The following is an 18,850-nucleotide window of genomic DNA, read 5'->3' on the forward strand; positions in this document are numbered from 1 at the left end:
TAGGTTTCACCCAGTTGGGTTGAGATGTCATCTGGACCGTTAATTACGAAGAGGATGATAAAATATAAAATATATAAATAAAATAATAAATAATTTCGATTAATTTAGAGAAATTTTTATATATAATTTAAGCATTTGCGAGGTGAAAATATACTAAAGTGTTTTTTTTAAAAAATTTTGGCGAAAATTTAAATTATTATTAATAAGTCAACGGTGGTCAATATCCATTGAGAGGACTATTTCCATTTTCACCCTTTCTTTATGCATAATGACATCACCCTCTCCCTTTTTTGTCTTCTTCTCTATCCACTAGGTTTTAAAGTGGCGTTAAGCTTCCTTTGCTCTGTTGAACGACACGATTCGCAATGGCGGCGGCGCAGCTCTTCTCCCGCGCTTCCATTTCCCCACAAATCCCTCACAAGCCCACTGCCGCGGCACTCTCCCTTTATCCATCACTACGGTTCCCAGCTTTCCCCCGGTTGAAAACCCTCGCTTTGAGGGCAGTCAGTTCCCAAGCCCCCCGCGCTGCCGAAGCGACGGAGTTCCGCCATTGCTTCTCCAAGGGAGAGGATGGATTCCTCTACTGCGACGGCGTCCGTGTCCAGGATGTCATGGAGGGGGTCGAGAGGAGCCCCTTCTACCTCTACAGCAAGGATCAGATTACGAGAAACGTGGAGGCGTACAAGGAGGCTCTCCAGGGGCTGAGGTCCGTTGTTGGGTACGCCATCAAGGCTAATAACAATCTCAAGATATTGGAACACCTCAGGGGATTGGGCTGTGGCGCTGTGCTCGTCAGCGGGAACGAGCTCAGGCTTGCCTTAGCGGCTGGATTTGATCCGAAAAGGTGATAATTTTGGTTCCCGAAATATTCGTCTAAAATAAAGTAAAAACATTTATTGAAAAAGGGATTTTTTTTTTTTGCTTGGTTCTCTATGTTGTTAATCTGGTAAACTCTGACAAGCCTACCGCTTGCGCTCATGGAGTTTGAGCATCTATGCGTACGCTGGTACTAGTTAAAAAGAACGTAAACTTTGCATATCAATTCTGGTGACTCCATCACAATGATGTAGGGATCTAGTGCGCTAAATACGCGAAAAGTGCAGCGGAAAATTTACTAGAACCTCTCTAAAAAATCCATGCGAAGGAAAAACTATCATATACTAAGTTTGATTAAAGGGTTATACCTTTGATGCGTGCACTCGATCTCCCGACAGCTAGGATTTCAGCACGATCACGTGTCCGTGCTTCTACGGTATCCACACGAACAAGTCTTTGTTTGTCTTACAAACTCACAAAGTGGAGAAAAAAACAACTCTTGGTTGTACTAGCAACCACAAGTTAAGTTTCGGCCAAGAGAAGGAAGAAGAGAAAGAGGAAGCTGACACAACAAGTTTTCATCTAATGAAAATTCCATTCATAAATCATATTTATATCCATATAAGGAATACCAAAGGATTTTGCCCTTTGGTCTTCCTCTCTTCAATCTAATGGTTCAAAATTGATCATTCAATCCAATGATTCAAAATTGACCATTTATCTTCCTTGATGAACTTGAGTTCACCCAATGAGTCTAACTCATTGAACCTTATCAATCTAATTGACTCTATGAACATCAATCCAAATTGACTCCATGAATCTAATTCGAATTAGACTCAATCTAATAATTGGATCCAATTGAGTCTAACTCAATGAGTCTAATTCGGATTAGATTTAATTCAATGATCCATCATATGAATCCATCTCCAAATCAACTTCTTTGTCTTTGACCCAATAGGTTGTCGTAACGTTGGCAATGTATCCAAATCAACATTTTAGATACATAAACAATGAGTGACATCTAGCAAGACATCATTGCTATCCAAGTGACGAGAATGTCGAGATCCGACTTAACATTTCCGTGCGTATTATCTTGTATGACTTAATCCTTCTATCCTTGATATCTAGATTGATTAATGAGGCATAAACTGTGTTATCCTCTTATCAATCTTTGTATTTCTTGATCTCTAAGTAGACACACTCAATCAAATAAGCTCAATATTGACTCATTTGAGCATGGTCATGTTTTCTTGTGTCCTACTAATCAAGGGGCCCATAGATATCACTTCCGTTATATGGAAGGGATAGATCTCATTTACATCACTCACATCCCTCCGCATAAGTTATTGCATATCAGTGATTGACTTTATAGTCCACCCTGTTACAGGTGATGTTTGTCGATACTAAAATATACAACGCTTTATATAGGGAATTGTAGTGGTTTCAGGTCTAAGGACTATCCATACTTTATGACACTCATATAATGATCCATGAAACATTCTCATGACGGGTCATTTAGTATATATATTCTTTAATATATATCTATGTATCAACTTGATATCTCATATCCATGACTTGTGAGATTAAGTCATCCGTTGATCTACATGCTAGTCTCAACGCATTAATATTGTCCTTGCATATTAATGTTTGACTAGGAATAGTTAAGAGTAGTGTTCTATGTATATCTATAATATTTCACTATCAATTCAATCAATTGATATATTGTATATTAGAACCTCCTACTCTAGGACATTATTATACTTATTCATTCGGCCCTGAATTGAAATAAATATAATAACCAATTTTGTCTTTTATTAATAATGAAATATGATACAAAAGGAGCCCTTTACAATCATATCATAATTGATAGTAGGACTAATACTAACAAATGAGATATACTATTGTTATCTTATTAGGTAATGCTTAGCATATATATATATATATATATATATAAGTAAAAATGTATAAGCACAAAATAAGAGTACAATAGATGGACTTGGGAGTGTTTCATGTCTAATAGGTGGACTTGGGAGTGTTTCATGTCTAATAGGTGGACTTGGGAGTGTTTCATGTCTAACATAGTATCAGATCAAAATACACTCCCAAATACTGCACATAAATTTGCACCGCGCCCTTGTGAAAATTTTTTAATTGCTCCTCACCAAAGAAACTACTATTTCTAGCCTTCCGTGCAAAGTGTATCAAAGAAGACAAGGAAAGATGTCTAGCCTTGGTCAACAACCTACTTCCACGATAGTATATTCCGATAGGTTAAATTCCCTATCACATATGTAGCCACTCCCTGATTATCCTCCATAGATTTGTGATTGAAGGTCATCCAAAGAATAGATGCTTTTGTGTCTCCGGCACCTGGCAAAAGGTGCAATGTCGATCATCCATATAATCCTGCTTGTCTCTAGTGAGAAGATGCCTCTGTGCCATCATCCAAAAGGTAACTGCGTGACTAGGTTATACATAGGGCTTCCACACTATCCATGTCCATGACTTTTTAGGACTAGGATGTCTAAAAAAGTTATATGCCATGGCCACTCCTTCCTATTCAAACCAATTTGCCAGCCTTTGTGTAACAACGTCCAACGATCCAATAGCCAATAGTATAAGATCCCGTATTTGTAGCAATCGCTTTATCAAAGGGGAATCCAAGTGGGCTGCCTCCCAAGTTGATACATTAGCTTGCCTCAAGTAAGTGTGATGTACCCACTTGATCCAAAGAGTGTTCTCCTTAGTCTGTATCCACCATAATACCTTAGCCAGAAGGGCAAGGTTCCAAGCTCGCAAATCATGAAATCCCAAGCCTCCTTCATCTTTAGGTCTACACATATCTGCCCAAGACATTGGAGGATACTTAGATGTCCACATAAAAGACCCGCAAATATTGTAAATACGATTAATAATACCTTGAGGTAAAGGAAAAATAAATAACTAGAAATATTCCATGCCCAGGAGCACTGAGGTTATGAGTTGGGCTTTGCTTGCATAAGATAGTTTCTTTCGTGGCCAAATGTTGATCCTCCAAGTTAAAGAATCCAGTAAGGAGCTATAGTTTGAAATCCGAAGATGTTGAGAAGCAAACGAGATCCCCAAATATCGGAAGGTATAGTATCCTCCTGGAAACTGTGATGGAAAGTAGCCTCGTGCGGGTCATGTCATCCACACCAGCTAGATAAATATTCGACTTTAGGCAATTAATCTGTAGTCCTCTTGTCGCTCCAAACTCTTGTAAACATGTAGTCAATGTGTCCATTAATGCCAATTCAACCCGACTGAATAAGAGCAAATCATCAGCTTAGGCCAAGTGTGCTAATTTGAGGTGGCCACATTGGGGATAGAATCTAAAACCCGGTCTAACAGTGCATTGTTGTATTTGCCTTCCAAAGATCTCAGTATAGATACCAAATAAGTAGGGTTATAGTGGGTCTCCTTGTCATAGTCCTCTTGCACCTCTGAAAAGCCCAAAAGATCCCCCATTGGTGGCCAACGAGAAAGGTGTGGTAGTCATGCACTCCCTTATCCTATAAACTTCTCAGGAAACTTCAGACCAACAAGAGCCTCATGCAAGAGACCCCAATGTACCAAATCAAAAGGTATAGCAATTCTTGCAGGAATGCAAAAGGTTCAATTACATGCTAGCTGGTGATATACGTGATGCTAGTAACTGCCCCTTTACTGGATGGAAAGTGCATTCTTTGCCTTATTTATTAATGGGTATGGCAATTAGGTTTCATTGCTATACATACTTTTAGTAATCATTATCTAGGCTCTATGTTGATCCGTCTCATGTGACTTTTTTACTTCATATGATTTGATCAACTTCTAAATGCATGCAAATGTGTTGTTACTTTCTTGAATATCAGGTGTATATTCAATGGGAATGGCAAGATGCTGGAGGATCTTGTTTTAGCTGCTGAAAAGGAAGTTTTTGTGAATGTTGATAGTGAGTTTGACTTGGAAAACATTGTGACAGCGGCAAGAGTAGTAGGAAAGAGAGTGCCTGTTCTACTTAGAATCAATCCAGATGTAGATCCACAGGTATGTGGTTATATTCCATAAGATTTATTAGACGTTAAAAACTCAAACAGATTGTTTCATAATTGATTTCTTTATAAAAAATAGGGGGGAATAAAAATATCATTCGATAAAGCAAATATCTTCCTGATCTTTCAAACATAGCATGCTCTAGAAGCAATGAAAAGAATTTGTTTATGTTCTATTATTGGAATGATCTTATGATTAATTTGCTCACGCTACTCAAAAGCTTGGACTTCATGTGCTGTTTTGATATTTGTTTTTCTCCATTAGTCTCATTGCTCATTGCTTTGTGGTATGGATCTTTTGATCTACATATCCAATATTTTATCTGTGTTCTAGACTTGTTGAAGTGGATCCTTTAATCTACATGTCCAATTTTTTGTGTTCTAGACTTGCTGGAGTTCTTCAAGTTTACCACTATAGCAAAAGATAGCTTTCAGTTCTAGACTTGTTGAAGTGGATCTTTTAATCTTTTGCTGCTTGACATTACCGATAGGTACATCCTTATGTTGCCACTGGAAATAAGACATCCAAATTTGGTATCCGAAATGAGAAACTTCAATGGTTTCTTGATGCTGTCAAGACACATTCAAGTGAAATTAATCTTGTAGGAGTTCATTGCCATCTTGGGTCGACTATTACAAAGGTACTCAACTACTCAAATGGTCTATTCATTATCCATTTTATTGTGTCTAGTGTTTTCTACATGAGAAGTTAATTCACTTATTGATGAAGACTAAACAGAATAGGTTGATTACCAAGGTACTCAATCACTCAAATGGTCTATTCATCAGTCATTTTATTGTGTCTAGTGTTTTACAGGAAAAATTAATTCTCATATTTCTGATGACTTAACAGAATAGGTAGCATGATATCAATAATAATAAAAAAATAATGTTTCATGCCTTTTGCCACATGTGCTCCTTATATATGCATGGTGAAATTTTTTTTTTCAATTCCACAAAGTTTTGAAAGGCAGATATTATGTGCCCAATAATCTAACTAAAATTGGTTAGCTTTCAAGAGTGTATAGGCATCCTTAACCTCAACTCCATTTTTTTCATCTTCTATGATAGATTTTGTAAGTTTATTGAAAATGGAGAAACTTCATTTTTTTTTCTTGCGTGCTATGGTGTATATTGCATTATTCGTTAGCCTGGCCATAACAAGTACATAATGATTGGTACTCGACTTGATAAATTAACATCCATAATTACTTTCATGTTATATGAGTTGTTATTTAAAGTTTTATTGTTGTCTATCTTAGGTGGATATATTTAGAGATGCTGCTGTTCTGATGGTGAATTTCATTGATCAAATCCGAGCACAAGGCTTCCAGTTGGAGTACTTGAATATTGGAGGCGGTCTTGGAATTGATTACCATCATACCGGTGCAGTCCTTCCTACACCTATGGATCTCATAAACACTGTAAGCTAAAAACTTTCCCTTCTCAGCTGTGGCCAAATGAGGCATTGTGATAACATCTAGGTCATTCATACCGAGATTGTTTTTAGCCATCTTAAATGTGTTTTTATCTGTTCTATAACAGCTTGTATATTGTTTGCGCCACAATTGACCACAGTTCTCCAGTCCTTCCCTAGTTTAGTTGTGATATTTTTCATATATATTTCAGGTGAGAGAGCTGGTTCTTTCCCGTGATCTTACTCTCATCATTGAACCGGGGAGATCACTGATCGCCAATACTTGCTGCTTGGTTAACAAGGTGACTGGTGTTAAAACTAATGGCACAAAAAACTTTATAGTGATTGACGGAAGCATGGCAGAGCTCATCCGACCTAGTCTCTATGGAGCATACCAGGTAAGTTTAGCATTTACAGTTAGCTAAGGCTTCACAAGAGTGACATCAAAATGGTGTCTGCTAATAATATCCTTTCCTTGATATCATGGTTCAGCACATAGATCTGGTTTCTCCACCAGCTGCTGATGCACACGTTGCAACCTTCGACGTGGTGGGGCCCGTGTGCGAGTCTGCAGACTTTCTGGGCAAAGACAGAGAGCTACCAACACCAGCTAAGGTCAGTTTCCTTTTTCTCATTTCCTTATGAAAGTTTGTGATTTCTCTTACATTGTTGCAATGAATTCAATTCCCAGGGAACTGGTTTAGTTGTTCACGATGCTGGTGCATATTGCATGAGCATGGCTTCAACTTACAACCTCAAACTTCGCCCACCTGAGTATTGGGTATGTATTTCATTTTTCTAACTTACTGTTTCATCCTCCAACATGTTCTCATGCATCAAATACAAGCCCATGTGCTCTAAGTTGCCATTTTTCCTCTTGTTTTATAGGTGGACAATGGATCTGTGGTGAAAATTAGGCATGGAGAGAAGATGGAAGACTTCACGAGGTTCTTTGATGGGCTTTAAGTTGTCAAACAAAGTATGCTTTGCTAGGTTTCCTTTGTACTTTCTATTTGCTGTGCTGTGTCGGAATTATTATGCATTTGACTTAAGTTGAGATCATGGTTTTTCATGTATCTCACACCCTCTTGAGAGTCAGAAAGAGGAAGGAGATGGTTAATTAGGTTAGGTTCCACGAAAATGAATAAAATTGTTAGATGACTAGATGTGTTTTCTTCCCTCTAAAAAATTGAGTTTGTTAGGCATAACATGGTTGTTTCTAAAGCATCGGAACATTAGGAGGTGACCTAATGTTTCCCGTGTCATCTTCTCGTGTAATCGGTGATCACGGTTTAGGTAATTATGTCTAAAATTTGATTGGCAAAGAACTTATGTTTCTATAGACTTGTAAAGTTGTATTTATAATAGCATTTTGTTATCCATATGAACGATATGACCTGCTTATGACATACTTAAAATATGACTCAAACACAATATTCACCCCTATCATAAAATGAGAATACATATGAAACAAAACAATGTTGAAAATTCTAAGCATTAATTCAATCACAAACTAATGGATCGTCTTTTTGCCTCAACTTCCTTTTCCAATTATGACTCAGTAAAAAGCAACGACATGGCTCACTTTCTCATCTTGTCTTGAATTGTACACTATTGGACTAATTGGTTTGGGAATCTTGTGGTGGATCAAAAGCTAAGAAAAAGACACATTTAGGTCTTGTTCATATAATCAAACCGAACCTTCACATCAATTGGAATCCAACAACAACATCATTATCATCTTTGTTGATGATCCTTGAAATCCACACATATCTACGACTAGATTCTTCACCTCAATGAGTGCACTAGTTGCAGAAAAAAATCTATATTGATGACAGATTGTCTCCTTTTCATGACTATTTCCAGTTGTTTTTTTAGGTATACGGGGTCTCCTTAAAGAAATCTCTTGTATGACTGACTAATAGTTGATATGGGTCAGAAAAATTCGTTATCTAACGATAACAAATCGATGACCAACACATGCAGTCGATGGCTCCCACTGTGTAAATGGTGCTCAATCTGTGTCTTTTAGATTTGACCATCAAAAGCAAAAATCTGTATTATTGATCGAATACCTAGCAAATTCCACAATTCAAGACTGAGCCAAAACAAAGAAGATCAAAACCTATCTAATATCCAATTGAAGCATAACTAAACACTTCATCCAAAATCTGGAGCGAAAAAAAAAACTATCTTTATTAGCTTGACCTCACTGCCTTAAACTGAGGACTGCCCGCTGCCTTAAACTAACTGAAGACTGCCCTTTAGTGAGTGTCAATGAACAAGCTTCAAAGGCCTCATCATTTCATTGTCTTCATGATCTAAAATCTGCATTAAACAAACTGAAAATGTCAGCATATCAATCAATAGCATTTAGCAGTCATGTTAGAATGAGGAATGTGTCCAAGCAATACCAGACATATTTACAGATCATTTGTTCCAACTTTTACAAAAGTCAAAAGGGGGAAAAAAAACTTTCCAATTGTCTTCTTTATGGTGTGCTTATTTTGACATGCATGATAGACAAGTTGTGATATATAATATTCTTGTTTTGTATCAAGTCTTTGTTTGATATCAAAGTGAAGTAGATCATTTATATCTCAACATTTTGGCAGCCATATTATTGAACTTTTATAAAAGTGAAAAAAAAAATGCTTTACAATTGTCTTCTTTGTGGTGTGTTTATTGTGATAAAATATAATAACCCTCATCCCGGGGAAGACCGCCCCAAGTACATTAAAAGGGAGTAAATCATAGGGGCATTCCTCTTTGTGGTGTGTTTATGTTGGCATGCATGATAGATAAGTTTGTGTATCGTTTTTCCACTACATTAATTGCTTGTTCATACAGAAGCATTGACAATAACTGAATGACTCGTACAGTTCCAAAATAGTTTTTTTATTGTTTTAGCTTGATCATGATTGTTTGTTTCTTCATTTAGTCAAGATAATGGTGTTAGTGATAGAGAGATATACAAGATCTAGAGATTATTTTGATGATTTTAAGAATTTCAAGGTGATTTGGGTAAAGAAAAATTTTGAGAGTTAGCCCTCCACTAAGCCCTTGATACTGTGCAACTTCTATTGTTGGTCTACTAAGTTTTTGATATCGTGTAACTTTTATTGTCGATGTTTAAAATCTAATGTCATATGCCTTGTAAGGTCAAAAGGGACTCAAATCCATCCTAACCTAACGAGACACATGACAAACGAATCTATGGATAATGTGTCAACTAACAAAATCCAAAATTGCTAAGAAATTAGCATATCCTCTTATCTCCCCTTCTCAAGCACAATTATTTATACCAAATTATTTTTTTATCTTCTCATTTTTTTCCATCTTCGAAATTAAAGTTAAAATTAAGTTTAAAATTTAAACAAAAAGAAAAAAAAATAGAGACAGGGAAGAAAAGTAGAGTAGAGCTTACGTGGCAGTGGTAGACATATCCTGGTTCGGCGGTGGGGTCGAAGCTGTAGGCCCCGCCTTCCAGTGGGGCGAATCGCACCAGGACACGCGTCACCGCACTGGGCATCATCTTGAAGACGTTCTTCCAGCCCTGCTCGTGCGCCGGCACCGCCCGCTGCTGCCCCCTCGCAGCCATCTCCTCCGCCCCGCATGCCTCCGCGTCGTTCTTCTTCTGCATGCACTGCCGTAGCTCCTCCGCGTCCTTCCCCTGCAGCTCCCGCTGCTCCAGCACTACAAACGAAGCCAGGTGCACGTGCAGCGGGTGGTTGTCTTCCGTCAAGTTGATCACGTTCCAGACCTCGCTGCTCCCCTCGGCCGGAGTTTCCGTCGCCGGCGCATCGTAGGGCTGCGCGTTCAGGTAGAGGTGCGTCGGCTCATCCTCCGAGCTCACGTACTCATACATCGCGATGTACCGCCGCACCGCCACGTGGGCGACCTGAGGCGCCGGGAGCTCCGGTGCCAACAGCGCAGGCACCCGCGACGGGTCGCTTTCGCCCTTCCCGCCGCGAATAAGGAACTTCAACACCTGGCCATTGAGCGCGTCGGTGGGGTCCCCGCTCGGGTAGGGATACGGTGCGTCGTTGCCAAGGACGACGGCATCAGCAGAGGATTCGGCGAAATCGATGACCACGTCGGCGATTTCGCTCGGGGCGAGGACGAATCGCCGCGAGGTGACCGGCCGCGCGAGGTAGTTTGCGTCGGAACCCACGTGGCGAAATCTGAGGCGGTCGTCGTTAACGAAGTAAAGGCCGAAGAAACGGGCGTTGCTGGCGTTGATGATGCGGAAGCGGTAGCGGCGGCGGCGGACGCTGAGGAACGGCCAGGCCTTACCGTTGACGACGATGGCCGCGCCGAAGTACTCCGGCTGCCACTGCGGGTGGATGGAGGGGTTGTTGCCGGTGGCGTTCATGAAGAGGGAGCCGTCCGAGCGGAAGGAGCGGTCGAAGAGGACGAGGTGGCGGTCGAAGTCTCGGCCGGAGGGGAGGCCAAGGCGGTCCTCGAGGTCCGGAGAGCGGAGGGTGTAGGAGCCGACGAGCCCGGCAAGGAGGTTAGCGCGGGTGAGGCCCATGGCGTGGTCGTGGTACCAGAGATTGCCGGGCGGCTGCCGGTTGGGGTAGAAGGCGGTGGCGCCGGCGAAAGTGGAACCGAGGGCAGCGAAGCCAGAGGTGAACCAGGCGTTGGAGTTTCCGTCGGAGGTCGGCGAGTGGACGCCTCCATGGAGGTGGACGACGGTGGGGACGCCGGCGCCGGAGGCCGGACGCGCGGTGGCGATGGTGGGGTCCCACGGGAGGATGTGTTTCGACGGGAGGTGGTTGGTCCACGTCACGTGAGTGGGTATCCCGCGGATCGATTCGATGGTGGGACCCGGCACCGTGGCGGCGGCCTCGCTGTCTCCATACGCGAACACACTCGTCGCCGGTAAGTCTCTGTGGAATTTCTGTTTGCAATTTTAATAATTAATTAAAAAAACATTTCGCAGTCAAAAAAAATAATAATAATTACTATATCGTCAAAAATTGCATTTGATATAAATGTAGCAATAAATAAAACAATAAATGTTGATATTTTCCCATAATTGCACGTGGTAATTTTAAGCGAGGCGTGCGTATCCAAGCGCCCGGCACGTGCCCACCACGGGCTAGTTATGTGGCCGGTAATTTGTTTAGCACCAACTTAAAACGTTTTAATAAGTTAAATTAAGACATTATAAATAAGAGGAAAAAGTAGAGTTTATTAACTCTAAAATCGATCATGAAACCTTTCAAAATTAAGAGAAAGATGTATCTACTTACCCAAAACTTTTGGTACATGCCTATAGTAAGATTGCCGGCGACAAAGGAGCCATTATTGCCGACACCGTAGCCAAGGAGTGTGGGCATGCTCGGGAGTTCATCCACGAACATCTCGAGCTTGGAGAGGTCAAACAAGGAATTCTCATCGAGTGCTCGCTCAAGAGAAAGAGAAGATGAGAAAAATGAAGGGAAGGTTGTCAAGAGAATATAGAGGAAGAAGAAGAATAGCTTACCCATGGAGCTAAAAGGGACGAACAAAGGAAAAGGAATAAAGCAATGCATGTGTTTCTCCTATAGAATTATTTATATGGAATAAAAATAGAGAAAGAACTAATATTGATTTCATAAAGTATTTAATCATGTAACAATAATAATTGGAAAGGGGTAATATATTTTTATAAATTATTTTTTGGAAAAGTAAACAAAACCAGTGGTAGTCATTGCTGCAGCCAATGCATGGCAGGAAAAGATTGAAAGGCTTCGAAGAAAACGAGTGGTCTCACATACCTGCTTTTCTTGTCGCGTTTGCATGGATCTTCCATTTACTTATATTCTCTTTTTTTAATTAAAAGATAATTAAAATATTACTTGTTTTGGCGATTTATTAGATTTTTTCCAATACTAAGGGGGCGTTTGGTTTTTTTCCTTAATATCAAATATCAAAATATATTTATTTAATTTTTCTTTCATGTCACTTTCTCTCTCCTTATTCTCTCTCATCATATTTTCTCTCTCCTCATTTTATCATCCACTTTCTCTCTCCTTAATCTCTCTCGTCACACTTTCCTTTCTCTTTTTTTTCTCATCACACTTTCTCTCTCATCACACTTTCTCTCTCCTTAATCTCTTTCATCACACTCTCTTCTCTCTTTTTTCTCATCATACTTTCTCTCTCATCATACTTTCTCCCTCCTCAATCTCTCACATCACACTCTTTTTTTTCTTTTTTCTCATCATACTTTCTCTCCCATCATACTTTCTCTCTCATCATATTTTCTATCTCATCACACTTTCTCTCTCCTCAATCTCTCCCATCACGTTCTTTCACTTTTTTCTCAATACACTTTCTCTCTCATCATGCTTTCTCTCTCCTCAATATCTCTCGTCACATTCGATTTCCTATTTTTCTCTCATCACACTTTCTCTCTCATCATACTTTCTCTCTCCTCAATCTCTCTCATCACATACTCTCTCCTCAATTTTTCTCATTACACTTTCTCTCTCTTCATCCACTCTCATCATATTTTCTCTCTCATCTTCTATTATCACACTCTCTCATCATACTCTCTTTCCTCATTTTCTCACATCGAACTTTCTCTCTCTTCATTCTTTCCTAGTATACTTTCTCTCTCATCATTCTCTCTTAACATATTTTTCCCTCACATTCAACTTTCTCTTACATCTAATTTTTTCTCTTATTTTTCTTTAAGGGTAAAAAAGGAAATTTTGATTGATTCCGATAGAAAATATTCAACTAACCAAACATTACTTTTAAAAGTGATATCCATACCCATACCCATTCCCATTCCACAATACTATGATTCCCATTCCGATTCCTATTCCTAGGAACGAACCAAACGCCCCCTAAAAGATTTTCTTCAATAGATTCATTGCAAGATAATGAGCTGGTTTGTTTCTACATAAAGCATGCAAAAATAATTACAACTAATCATATTAATATTGACAATTACAAACATCCTTAAGAAGGGTCTATTCTAAACAATCATATCCTGACATCTAAATTGCTATCTTATCCGGCAATAATTAAACTCCCCTTCCAAAATATTAGAAATTACTGATCTAATCACTAAAATATGCCACAGGCATCAAAAACCGCCTCTAGTTTCATAGGTTTCAAATTTACAAAAGACAGCAGCCACCTTGCTTCCCATGTCCTAGACGACTTCATCTACCACCTCGGCTGGAGTTTCTGTTGCCGGAGGAGTTACCCGATGAAGAATCCACTTTCAGGTGACTAGGTAGAGGCAGTATCTTATCGACGCATTTGCGGAAGCTGAAAGCATCGGAACTTCCATTGACGCGAATGAGAAAGAAGCATCGAGTATTCCAGATTGGATGATCGCGGACCTGGAACGCTTTGATTCCTTCGCCGATCTTAATTGTGGATTCAGGGTGTCCTTTCTTCAGCAAGTCCAGCAGTACCAGATGTTCATACTACAAAACACAAATAAGACAAGGGATTATTAGTAATTTAATTCATTTCTTTTGCATCTCGTGAATAGTTGTAATTAGTACCGACCCCGGGCTGGGTTCGGCCAGCAGTACAGATGTTCATACTACAAAACACAAATAAGACAAGGGATTATTAGTAATTTAATTCATTTCTTTTGCATCTTGTGGATAGTTGTAATTAGACCCGACCCCAGGCCAGGGTCCCGGCCGGGACCCATCCCAGGCCCGTAACTGGGTCAATGGGCCGGTTGCCCTTTGACTCAGTTCGCCAGGCCGAACCCGAACCAGTCTAGCAAGTGGTTCCATAGATCAAAAACCAACATACTGCCGGTTCGGCCCATTGGTTCGGCAGGTGGTTCCTAGTCGTTGGAACCGTCGGTTACTAGCCGTTGAGGGAGGGATGAGGGGTATTTTTGAGTATTTTTTTCAACGGTTAAGATCCTTTACCATTTTTTGATCGATGACTGTGATTTAATGTCAGTTACTATCCACTCTATAAATAGAGAGCTCATTTCATTATTTTCACGCACATATTTTCTACTCTTAATCTCAATTTCGTACTCTCTATATATTTTCGTCTTTATTTCTACGCATTTTCATTTTCAATTTTCAATTACAATGGAAGGAGGTCGTGGAAGTACATCATAGAAAGGAAATAGTGAATCCGCTCGAGGACCTCAATATTCAATCCATCGACGATGAGATCGAGCACCTTCCAAATTCGACACCCGAAACATAAGGAAGTATCGATGCAATTACTTTTAAGGTTTGGGAAATTCCTCCTCTAAAGTCTTCTATTTTCACTAAATATTTTGAGAAGGTGACTCTTCTGTCAGGAAAAATGTGTGCAAAATGTAAGCACTGCATTCTACAAATTCCAAGCTGATGAGTCTATGGATCATTAAAACGACATGTAAAAATGAAACACCCGACGGAATATGGACTTGACCGTTCTCAAACACAATTATCTGGATTTTCTTCAACTAGCAGTAGTACTGATTCCGATTTATTTTTATATTCGGATAAGAAATTAAGAGAATCATTAGCTAAATTTGTTTCCATAGAATATCTTTCTTTTAATTTTATATCTAAATGCACATTTAAAGATTTTTGTAAAGAATCTATTAATCCATATGCTAAACATGTTCCTAGGACTACACTTACTCGAACAATTAAAAAAATAGTACAACAAGGAAAAAAGAATTTAATTGATGAATTTAGTAAATTAGATAATAAAATTTCTTTATGTTCCGATATTTGGAGTGATCATTGATAAACATATTCATATATGGGTGTAATTTGTCATTGGATCGATAACTCTTGGAACCTCTAAAAAAGATTATTAGCTTATAGAATTTTTGATGAAGCACATAATGCTCAAAATATCACACAATTATTATATTTAATTTTAGAAGAATATGGATTAACTCATAAAATATTTTCAATATCATTAGATAATGCTAGTTCCAATACCGCTTATATAGATGATCTAAAATTTGTTTGTCAACCTATTATTGGTTGTTTATTTTTTTCATATTCGTTGTGTATGTCATGTTTTAAATTTATATGTTAAAAATGAATTAAAAATTTTAAAAAAATTATATTAAACCAATTAGAATTACAATTTCTTATTTATGGTCAATCCATTTATAATGAAACAATGGGATAAGTTTTGTAAAACTAATAGAATGAGACCTAAAAAATTTTCACGTGATGTACCAACATATTAGAATTCAACATACAAATTATTACAAGATTCATTTCAATATAAAGAATTATTATATTCATTTTTTGCACAAAATACTAATACTAATATATATTTATTTTCACAACAATAGAATATTTGAAGTAGTATTTGAGAAATTTTAAAAATATTTAATGATGCAACAGAACAACTTACTTGCATTTATTATCCCACTGCTCAAGTAGTTTTAGAAAATTTTTCTAATATAGTATTAGTTTTAAATGAACATATTAATAATGAATCTTTATCTTCTTGCATCTTAGCTATGAAAACTAAATAGGAAAAATATTTTTATTTTATTCCTAAAATTTATTTATTTGCATTTGCTTTAGATTCTAGATTTAAATAAGAAATTTTATAAGAAATGTTAACTTTATAATCAAGTTCTTCTCCTGATCCAGTTAATATTATATATAATGTTACAATTTATTTATATGATATTTATAATCAATATTATGCAAAATATAAAATACAAATTAATATTTCTGAAATACAACAAACTCCTACTAGTAATTTAAAACTTACAAAAGTACAACTTTTATTAAAAGAGCAGACGAAACGTCCACGAGGATCCTCAAGTTCCACATAGGAACTTGAGAATTATTTTAAAACTTCTTTTGATTTTAATGAAGCAGATAGCGAAAATTTCGATATCTTAAAATGGTGGTCACAGAAGGCTCAAAGCTTTCCCGTCCTCTCCGTGATCACCAAAGAATTTTAACATGTCCAATGTCAACTGTTATGTGGAGCAGACGTTCAGTGCCAACAACAACATAATAGACGAACGACGATCAACTTTGTTTCCCGACTTATTGGAAGCACAAGAATTACTCGACGATTGGACTAGAGCTAAGAAAAAAATCCAAAGAATGCAACTTTTAAATGACGAAATTGAAGATTTTGATATTGAAGGAACGAATACAATAAGAACGGAAAATGGAAGTGAGTGGCAACGCCACTTTCAAAAATAAAAGGGTAAAAATGTAAAAGAACTACGTGGGCTTTGATTCCCCTATACCCTAAGGGGATACGTAGACAACTTAAATGAGTACAAGCCTTTTTTTTAATAAATTTTATATTTTAAATTTTAAATTTAAATTTTTTTAATATAATAATCTTGAACCGTGATGAACCATGGTGAATTGTGAACCGAGTCGGGAACCGACAGTTCCGAACCGTCGAACCGTCGGTTCCGAACCGTCGAACCGTCGGTTCCGAACCGTCGATTCCAAACCGTTGTTAGATCTAGTTGTAATACATGATAGACTTGGCTTTTCCTTGCATTGTAACGATCACAGCAGCCAACTTCAGTGGCCAAGTTAGAAAGATTAGGATAAGGCGAAAGTAGATGTGATTAAAACCAAAGTCTCAAAGGCTAAGATCAATGACAATTAAATCTCTGTGATCACCATTAAGTTGACCTAAATTCGGTAGTTAGAAACTCGAACTAAACTGCGCGATAAACTGGCCCAACTACAGGTAATCCGAGATCCATCAGTGCTGATAAGAACAACAAACAATCAAGGGTTTGAAAGTCTGACCAGTTTTGGTTAATGCTTATAGAGAGCATTTAGAATCTGAATCTAAGAAGTCAAGACATCAAAACTTACAGATACTAGATTCTCAAGACTTTTACATTTTCTGTATCGTATGAAAAAATTTGCTTGTATCATGTCAACATAATTGATAGGAAAAAAAACTAGATATGAAGAGAACAAATCAGATTGGGTAGTTCTTCCGGTGAGGGGTGTGCAGTGACGGTCTGCTGCCGTAATAGATTCTTTTCATTTTGAGGGAAATTTTGGCATCAAGTTAAACCTCCTCTTATCCACTTGACATTGTTGTATGGCACTTGTGCTAGCCTTGAGTGCACTATCTACCTTTCAAATTCACCTTAGTCAACCTCTTCCATGGGAATTCACTTTCTTTCAATTTGCTTAATCACTTTTTTTTTTCAATTGTAACTTCCCCTACTTCCATTCACTTGAAGACTTCCAGTTTATCACAACTTCCACTCCTCAAGCAAACTGACTCTAAATCTATAATAGTTGAATGAATGCCAAGTAATTACATGTTAAACCATTTCCAGTTATCAACAATCACAAGAAAAGGTTAAGATGGGTGATTGGACATGCAACCAAAATGAAATCTCATCCTAGCAAGTTAAAGATCAAATTGTCAGGTTAAAGATCAACTGTCAACAAAGGTTTTCTTTTCTACAGGAAAATCATGCAATTTATATCCAGAAAGCAATAAAGAAATTCGCAATGGTACCAATGAAAAGAAGGAAACTTGACAAAATGAACAAAAAAGGAAAAATCTCACCTGGTTGAGGTCCAGATTGGCCGACCAAGAATGGACAAGTTTCAGGAAGTATCGGTACATCTCAGTCGCCGATCCAAACACCTTCGGCCCTAGACTCGCTCCCTCGGTCCTTACTTCTTCCAATGACTCCTCCACCTTCTGCTTCCGACGCTTCGAATCGCGGCCCTCTACATTCCCCTCCTCCCTTCCCCGTTTCTCGGCGCCACATTCGCATTCCTTCAGCATCTCGACCAATAGGAGCTTCTCTACACATTCGCCCGCCTCTCACGCTGCATTCTCCTCGCGCTCGACCAACTGGAGCTTCTCTACATGTTCGCACGCCACCAGCAACTCCCCCGCCGCATGCTCCTCGCGCGCGACCTACCGGAGCTTCTCTGCGAACTCTTCCGCCATGATCGAAGATAAAACGCCGAGGATGGCGGTTCGAATTTCGAGTGAAACAAACCCTAGCCATCCACTTATGGCGATTTAGAATCTTTAGATCGTCATGCCGGCGCGAACTTGATGCGGCCACATTAGGCCCATTAAGACTGCGGCCCGCATGATCTGCTCTGGGGACCACATTAGGCCCATTAAGATTGCGGCCGGCATGATCTGCTCTGGGGACCACATTAGGCCCAAATCAATAGCGTTGACTTGCAAAAGAAGTGGCATTATTGAGCCTCTAGTCAAAGTCATACATCGAAAAAGTCAAAAAGGATCTATGTTTTTCAAATGTGATGAGAGTTCAACCATTAATCATTGCGTTACGTTATGATCGTAAAATCTTTCTTATTGATTTTATTTGAAAAAGGAAAAAAAAATGAATTATCGCACCAAGTCTTCAAAGTCTCTCCTTTTGTTTCACATTGAGTCATTTGTCATTGTCTCCTAATGAAAATTAAATGAGGTGATAATGCCATTTTGTCTTCATCTCGACTAATTTTATTCCATCTCAATTTCTTTTTTCCTACAGTCCTTGATTTTAAGTTAATTTACAACAAAACCAACTTAAGTGTTTGTTTTTGGCACACAATTTAGAATGGTAAATTTAGGGAACTCC

General features: G+C 38.6%; 3 protein-coding genes across 3 annotated transcripts; 1 reads left to right on the forward strand and 2 right to left on the reverse strand.

Annotated features, from left to right (window-relative positions):
* Window positions 1-322: 322 nt before the first annotated feature.
* On the forward strand, window positions 323-7,496 carry LOC122008655 (probable diaminopimelate decarboxylase, chloroplastic). The gene is made up of 8 exons (XM_042564460.1): window positions 323-844; window positions 4,692-4,866; window positions 5,363-5,512; window positions 6,134-6,295; window positions 6,501-6,686; window positions 6,781-6,903; window positions 6,980-7,069; window positions 7,177-7,496. Exons 1-8 carry the CDS (start codon window positions 366-368, stop codon window positions 7,252-7,254), a joined length of 1,443 nt encoding a protein of 480 aa, XP_042420394.1. The 5' UTR covers window positions 323-365; the 3' UTR covers window positions 7,255-7,496.
* Window positions 7,497-8,332: 836 nt separating this feature from the next.
* LOC122008656 (multicopper oxidase LPR1-like) lies at window positions 8,333-11,847 on the reverse strand. Its single transcript, XM_042564461.1, has 3 exons — window positions 11,547-11,847; window positions 9,716-11,191; window positions 8,333-8,616 (listed from the first exon to the last, which is right to left on the reverse strand). Exons 1-3 carry the CDS (start codon window positions 11,826-11,828, stop codon window positions 8,563-8,565), a joined length of 1,812 nt encoding a protein of 603 aa, XP_042420395.1. The 5' UTR covers window positions 11,829-11,847; the 3' UTR covers window positions 8,333-8,562.
* Window positions 11,848-13,194: 1,347 nt separating this feature from the next.
* LOC122008657 (protein EMBRYO DEFECTIVE 514-like) lies at window positions 13,195-18,264 on the reverse strand. The gene is made up of 2 exons (XM_042564462.1): window positions 17,809-18,264; window positions 13,195-13,721 (listed from the first exon to the last, which is right to left on the reverse strand). Exons 1-2 carry the CDS (start codon window positions 18,031-18,033, stop codon window positions 13,452-13,454), a joined length of 495 nt encoding a protein of 164 aa, XP_042420396.1. The 5' UTR covers window positions 18,034-18,264; the 3' UTR covers window positions 13,195-13,451.
* Window positions 18,265-18,850: the final 586 nt, after the last annotated feature.

The sequence above is a fragment of the Zingiber officinale genome, chromosome 8A, assembly GCF_018446385.1.
Source record: "Zingiber officinale cultivar Zhangliang chromosome 8A, Zo_v1.1, whole genome shotgun sequence".
Taxonomy (NCBI): Eukaryota; Viridiplantae; Streptophyta; class Magnoliopsida; order Zingiberales; family Zingiberaceae; genus Zingiber; species Zingiber officinale.

Coding starts and splice junctions, on each gene's coding strand:
- LOC122008655 (XM_042564460.1), top strand. CDS start 366: ATGGCGGCGGCGCAGCTCTTCTCCCGCGCTTCCATTTCCCCACAAATC. Junction 5,513..6,133: donor TTGGGTCGACTATTACAAAG/GTACTCAACTAC, acceptor TGTCTATCTTAG/GTGGATATATTTAGAGATGC. Junction 6,904..6,979: donor AGCTACCAACACCAGCTAAG/GTCAGTTTCCTT, acceptor TTCAATTCCCAG/GGAACTGGTTTAGTTGTTCA.
- LOC122008656 (XM_042564461.1), bottom strand. CDS start 11,828: ATGCATTGCTTTATTCCTTTTCCTTTGTTCGTCCCTTTTAGCTCCATG. Junction 11,192..11,546: donor GCATGTACCAAAAGTTTTGG/GTAAGTAGATAC, acceptor AATTGCAAACAG/AAATTCCACAGAGACTTACC. Junction 8,617..9,715: donor GATATGTCTACCACTGCCAC/GTAAGCTCTACT, acceptor TGTTTAATGCAG/ATTTTAGATCATGAAGACAA.
- LOC122008657 (XM_042564462.1), bottom strand. CDS start 18,033: ATGCTGAAGGAATGCGAATGTGGCGCCGAGAAACGGGGAAGGGAGGAG. Junction 13,722..17,808: donor CCAATCTGGACCTCAACCAG/GTGAGATTTTTC, acceptor TGTGTTTTGTAG/TATGAACATCTGGTACTGCT.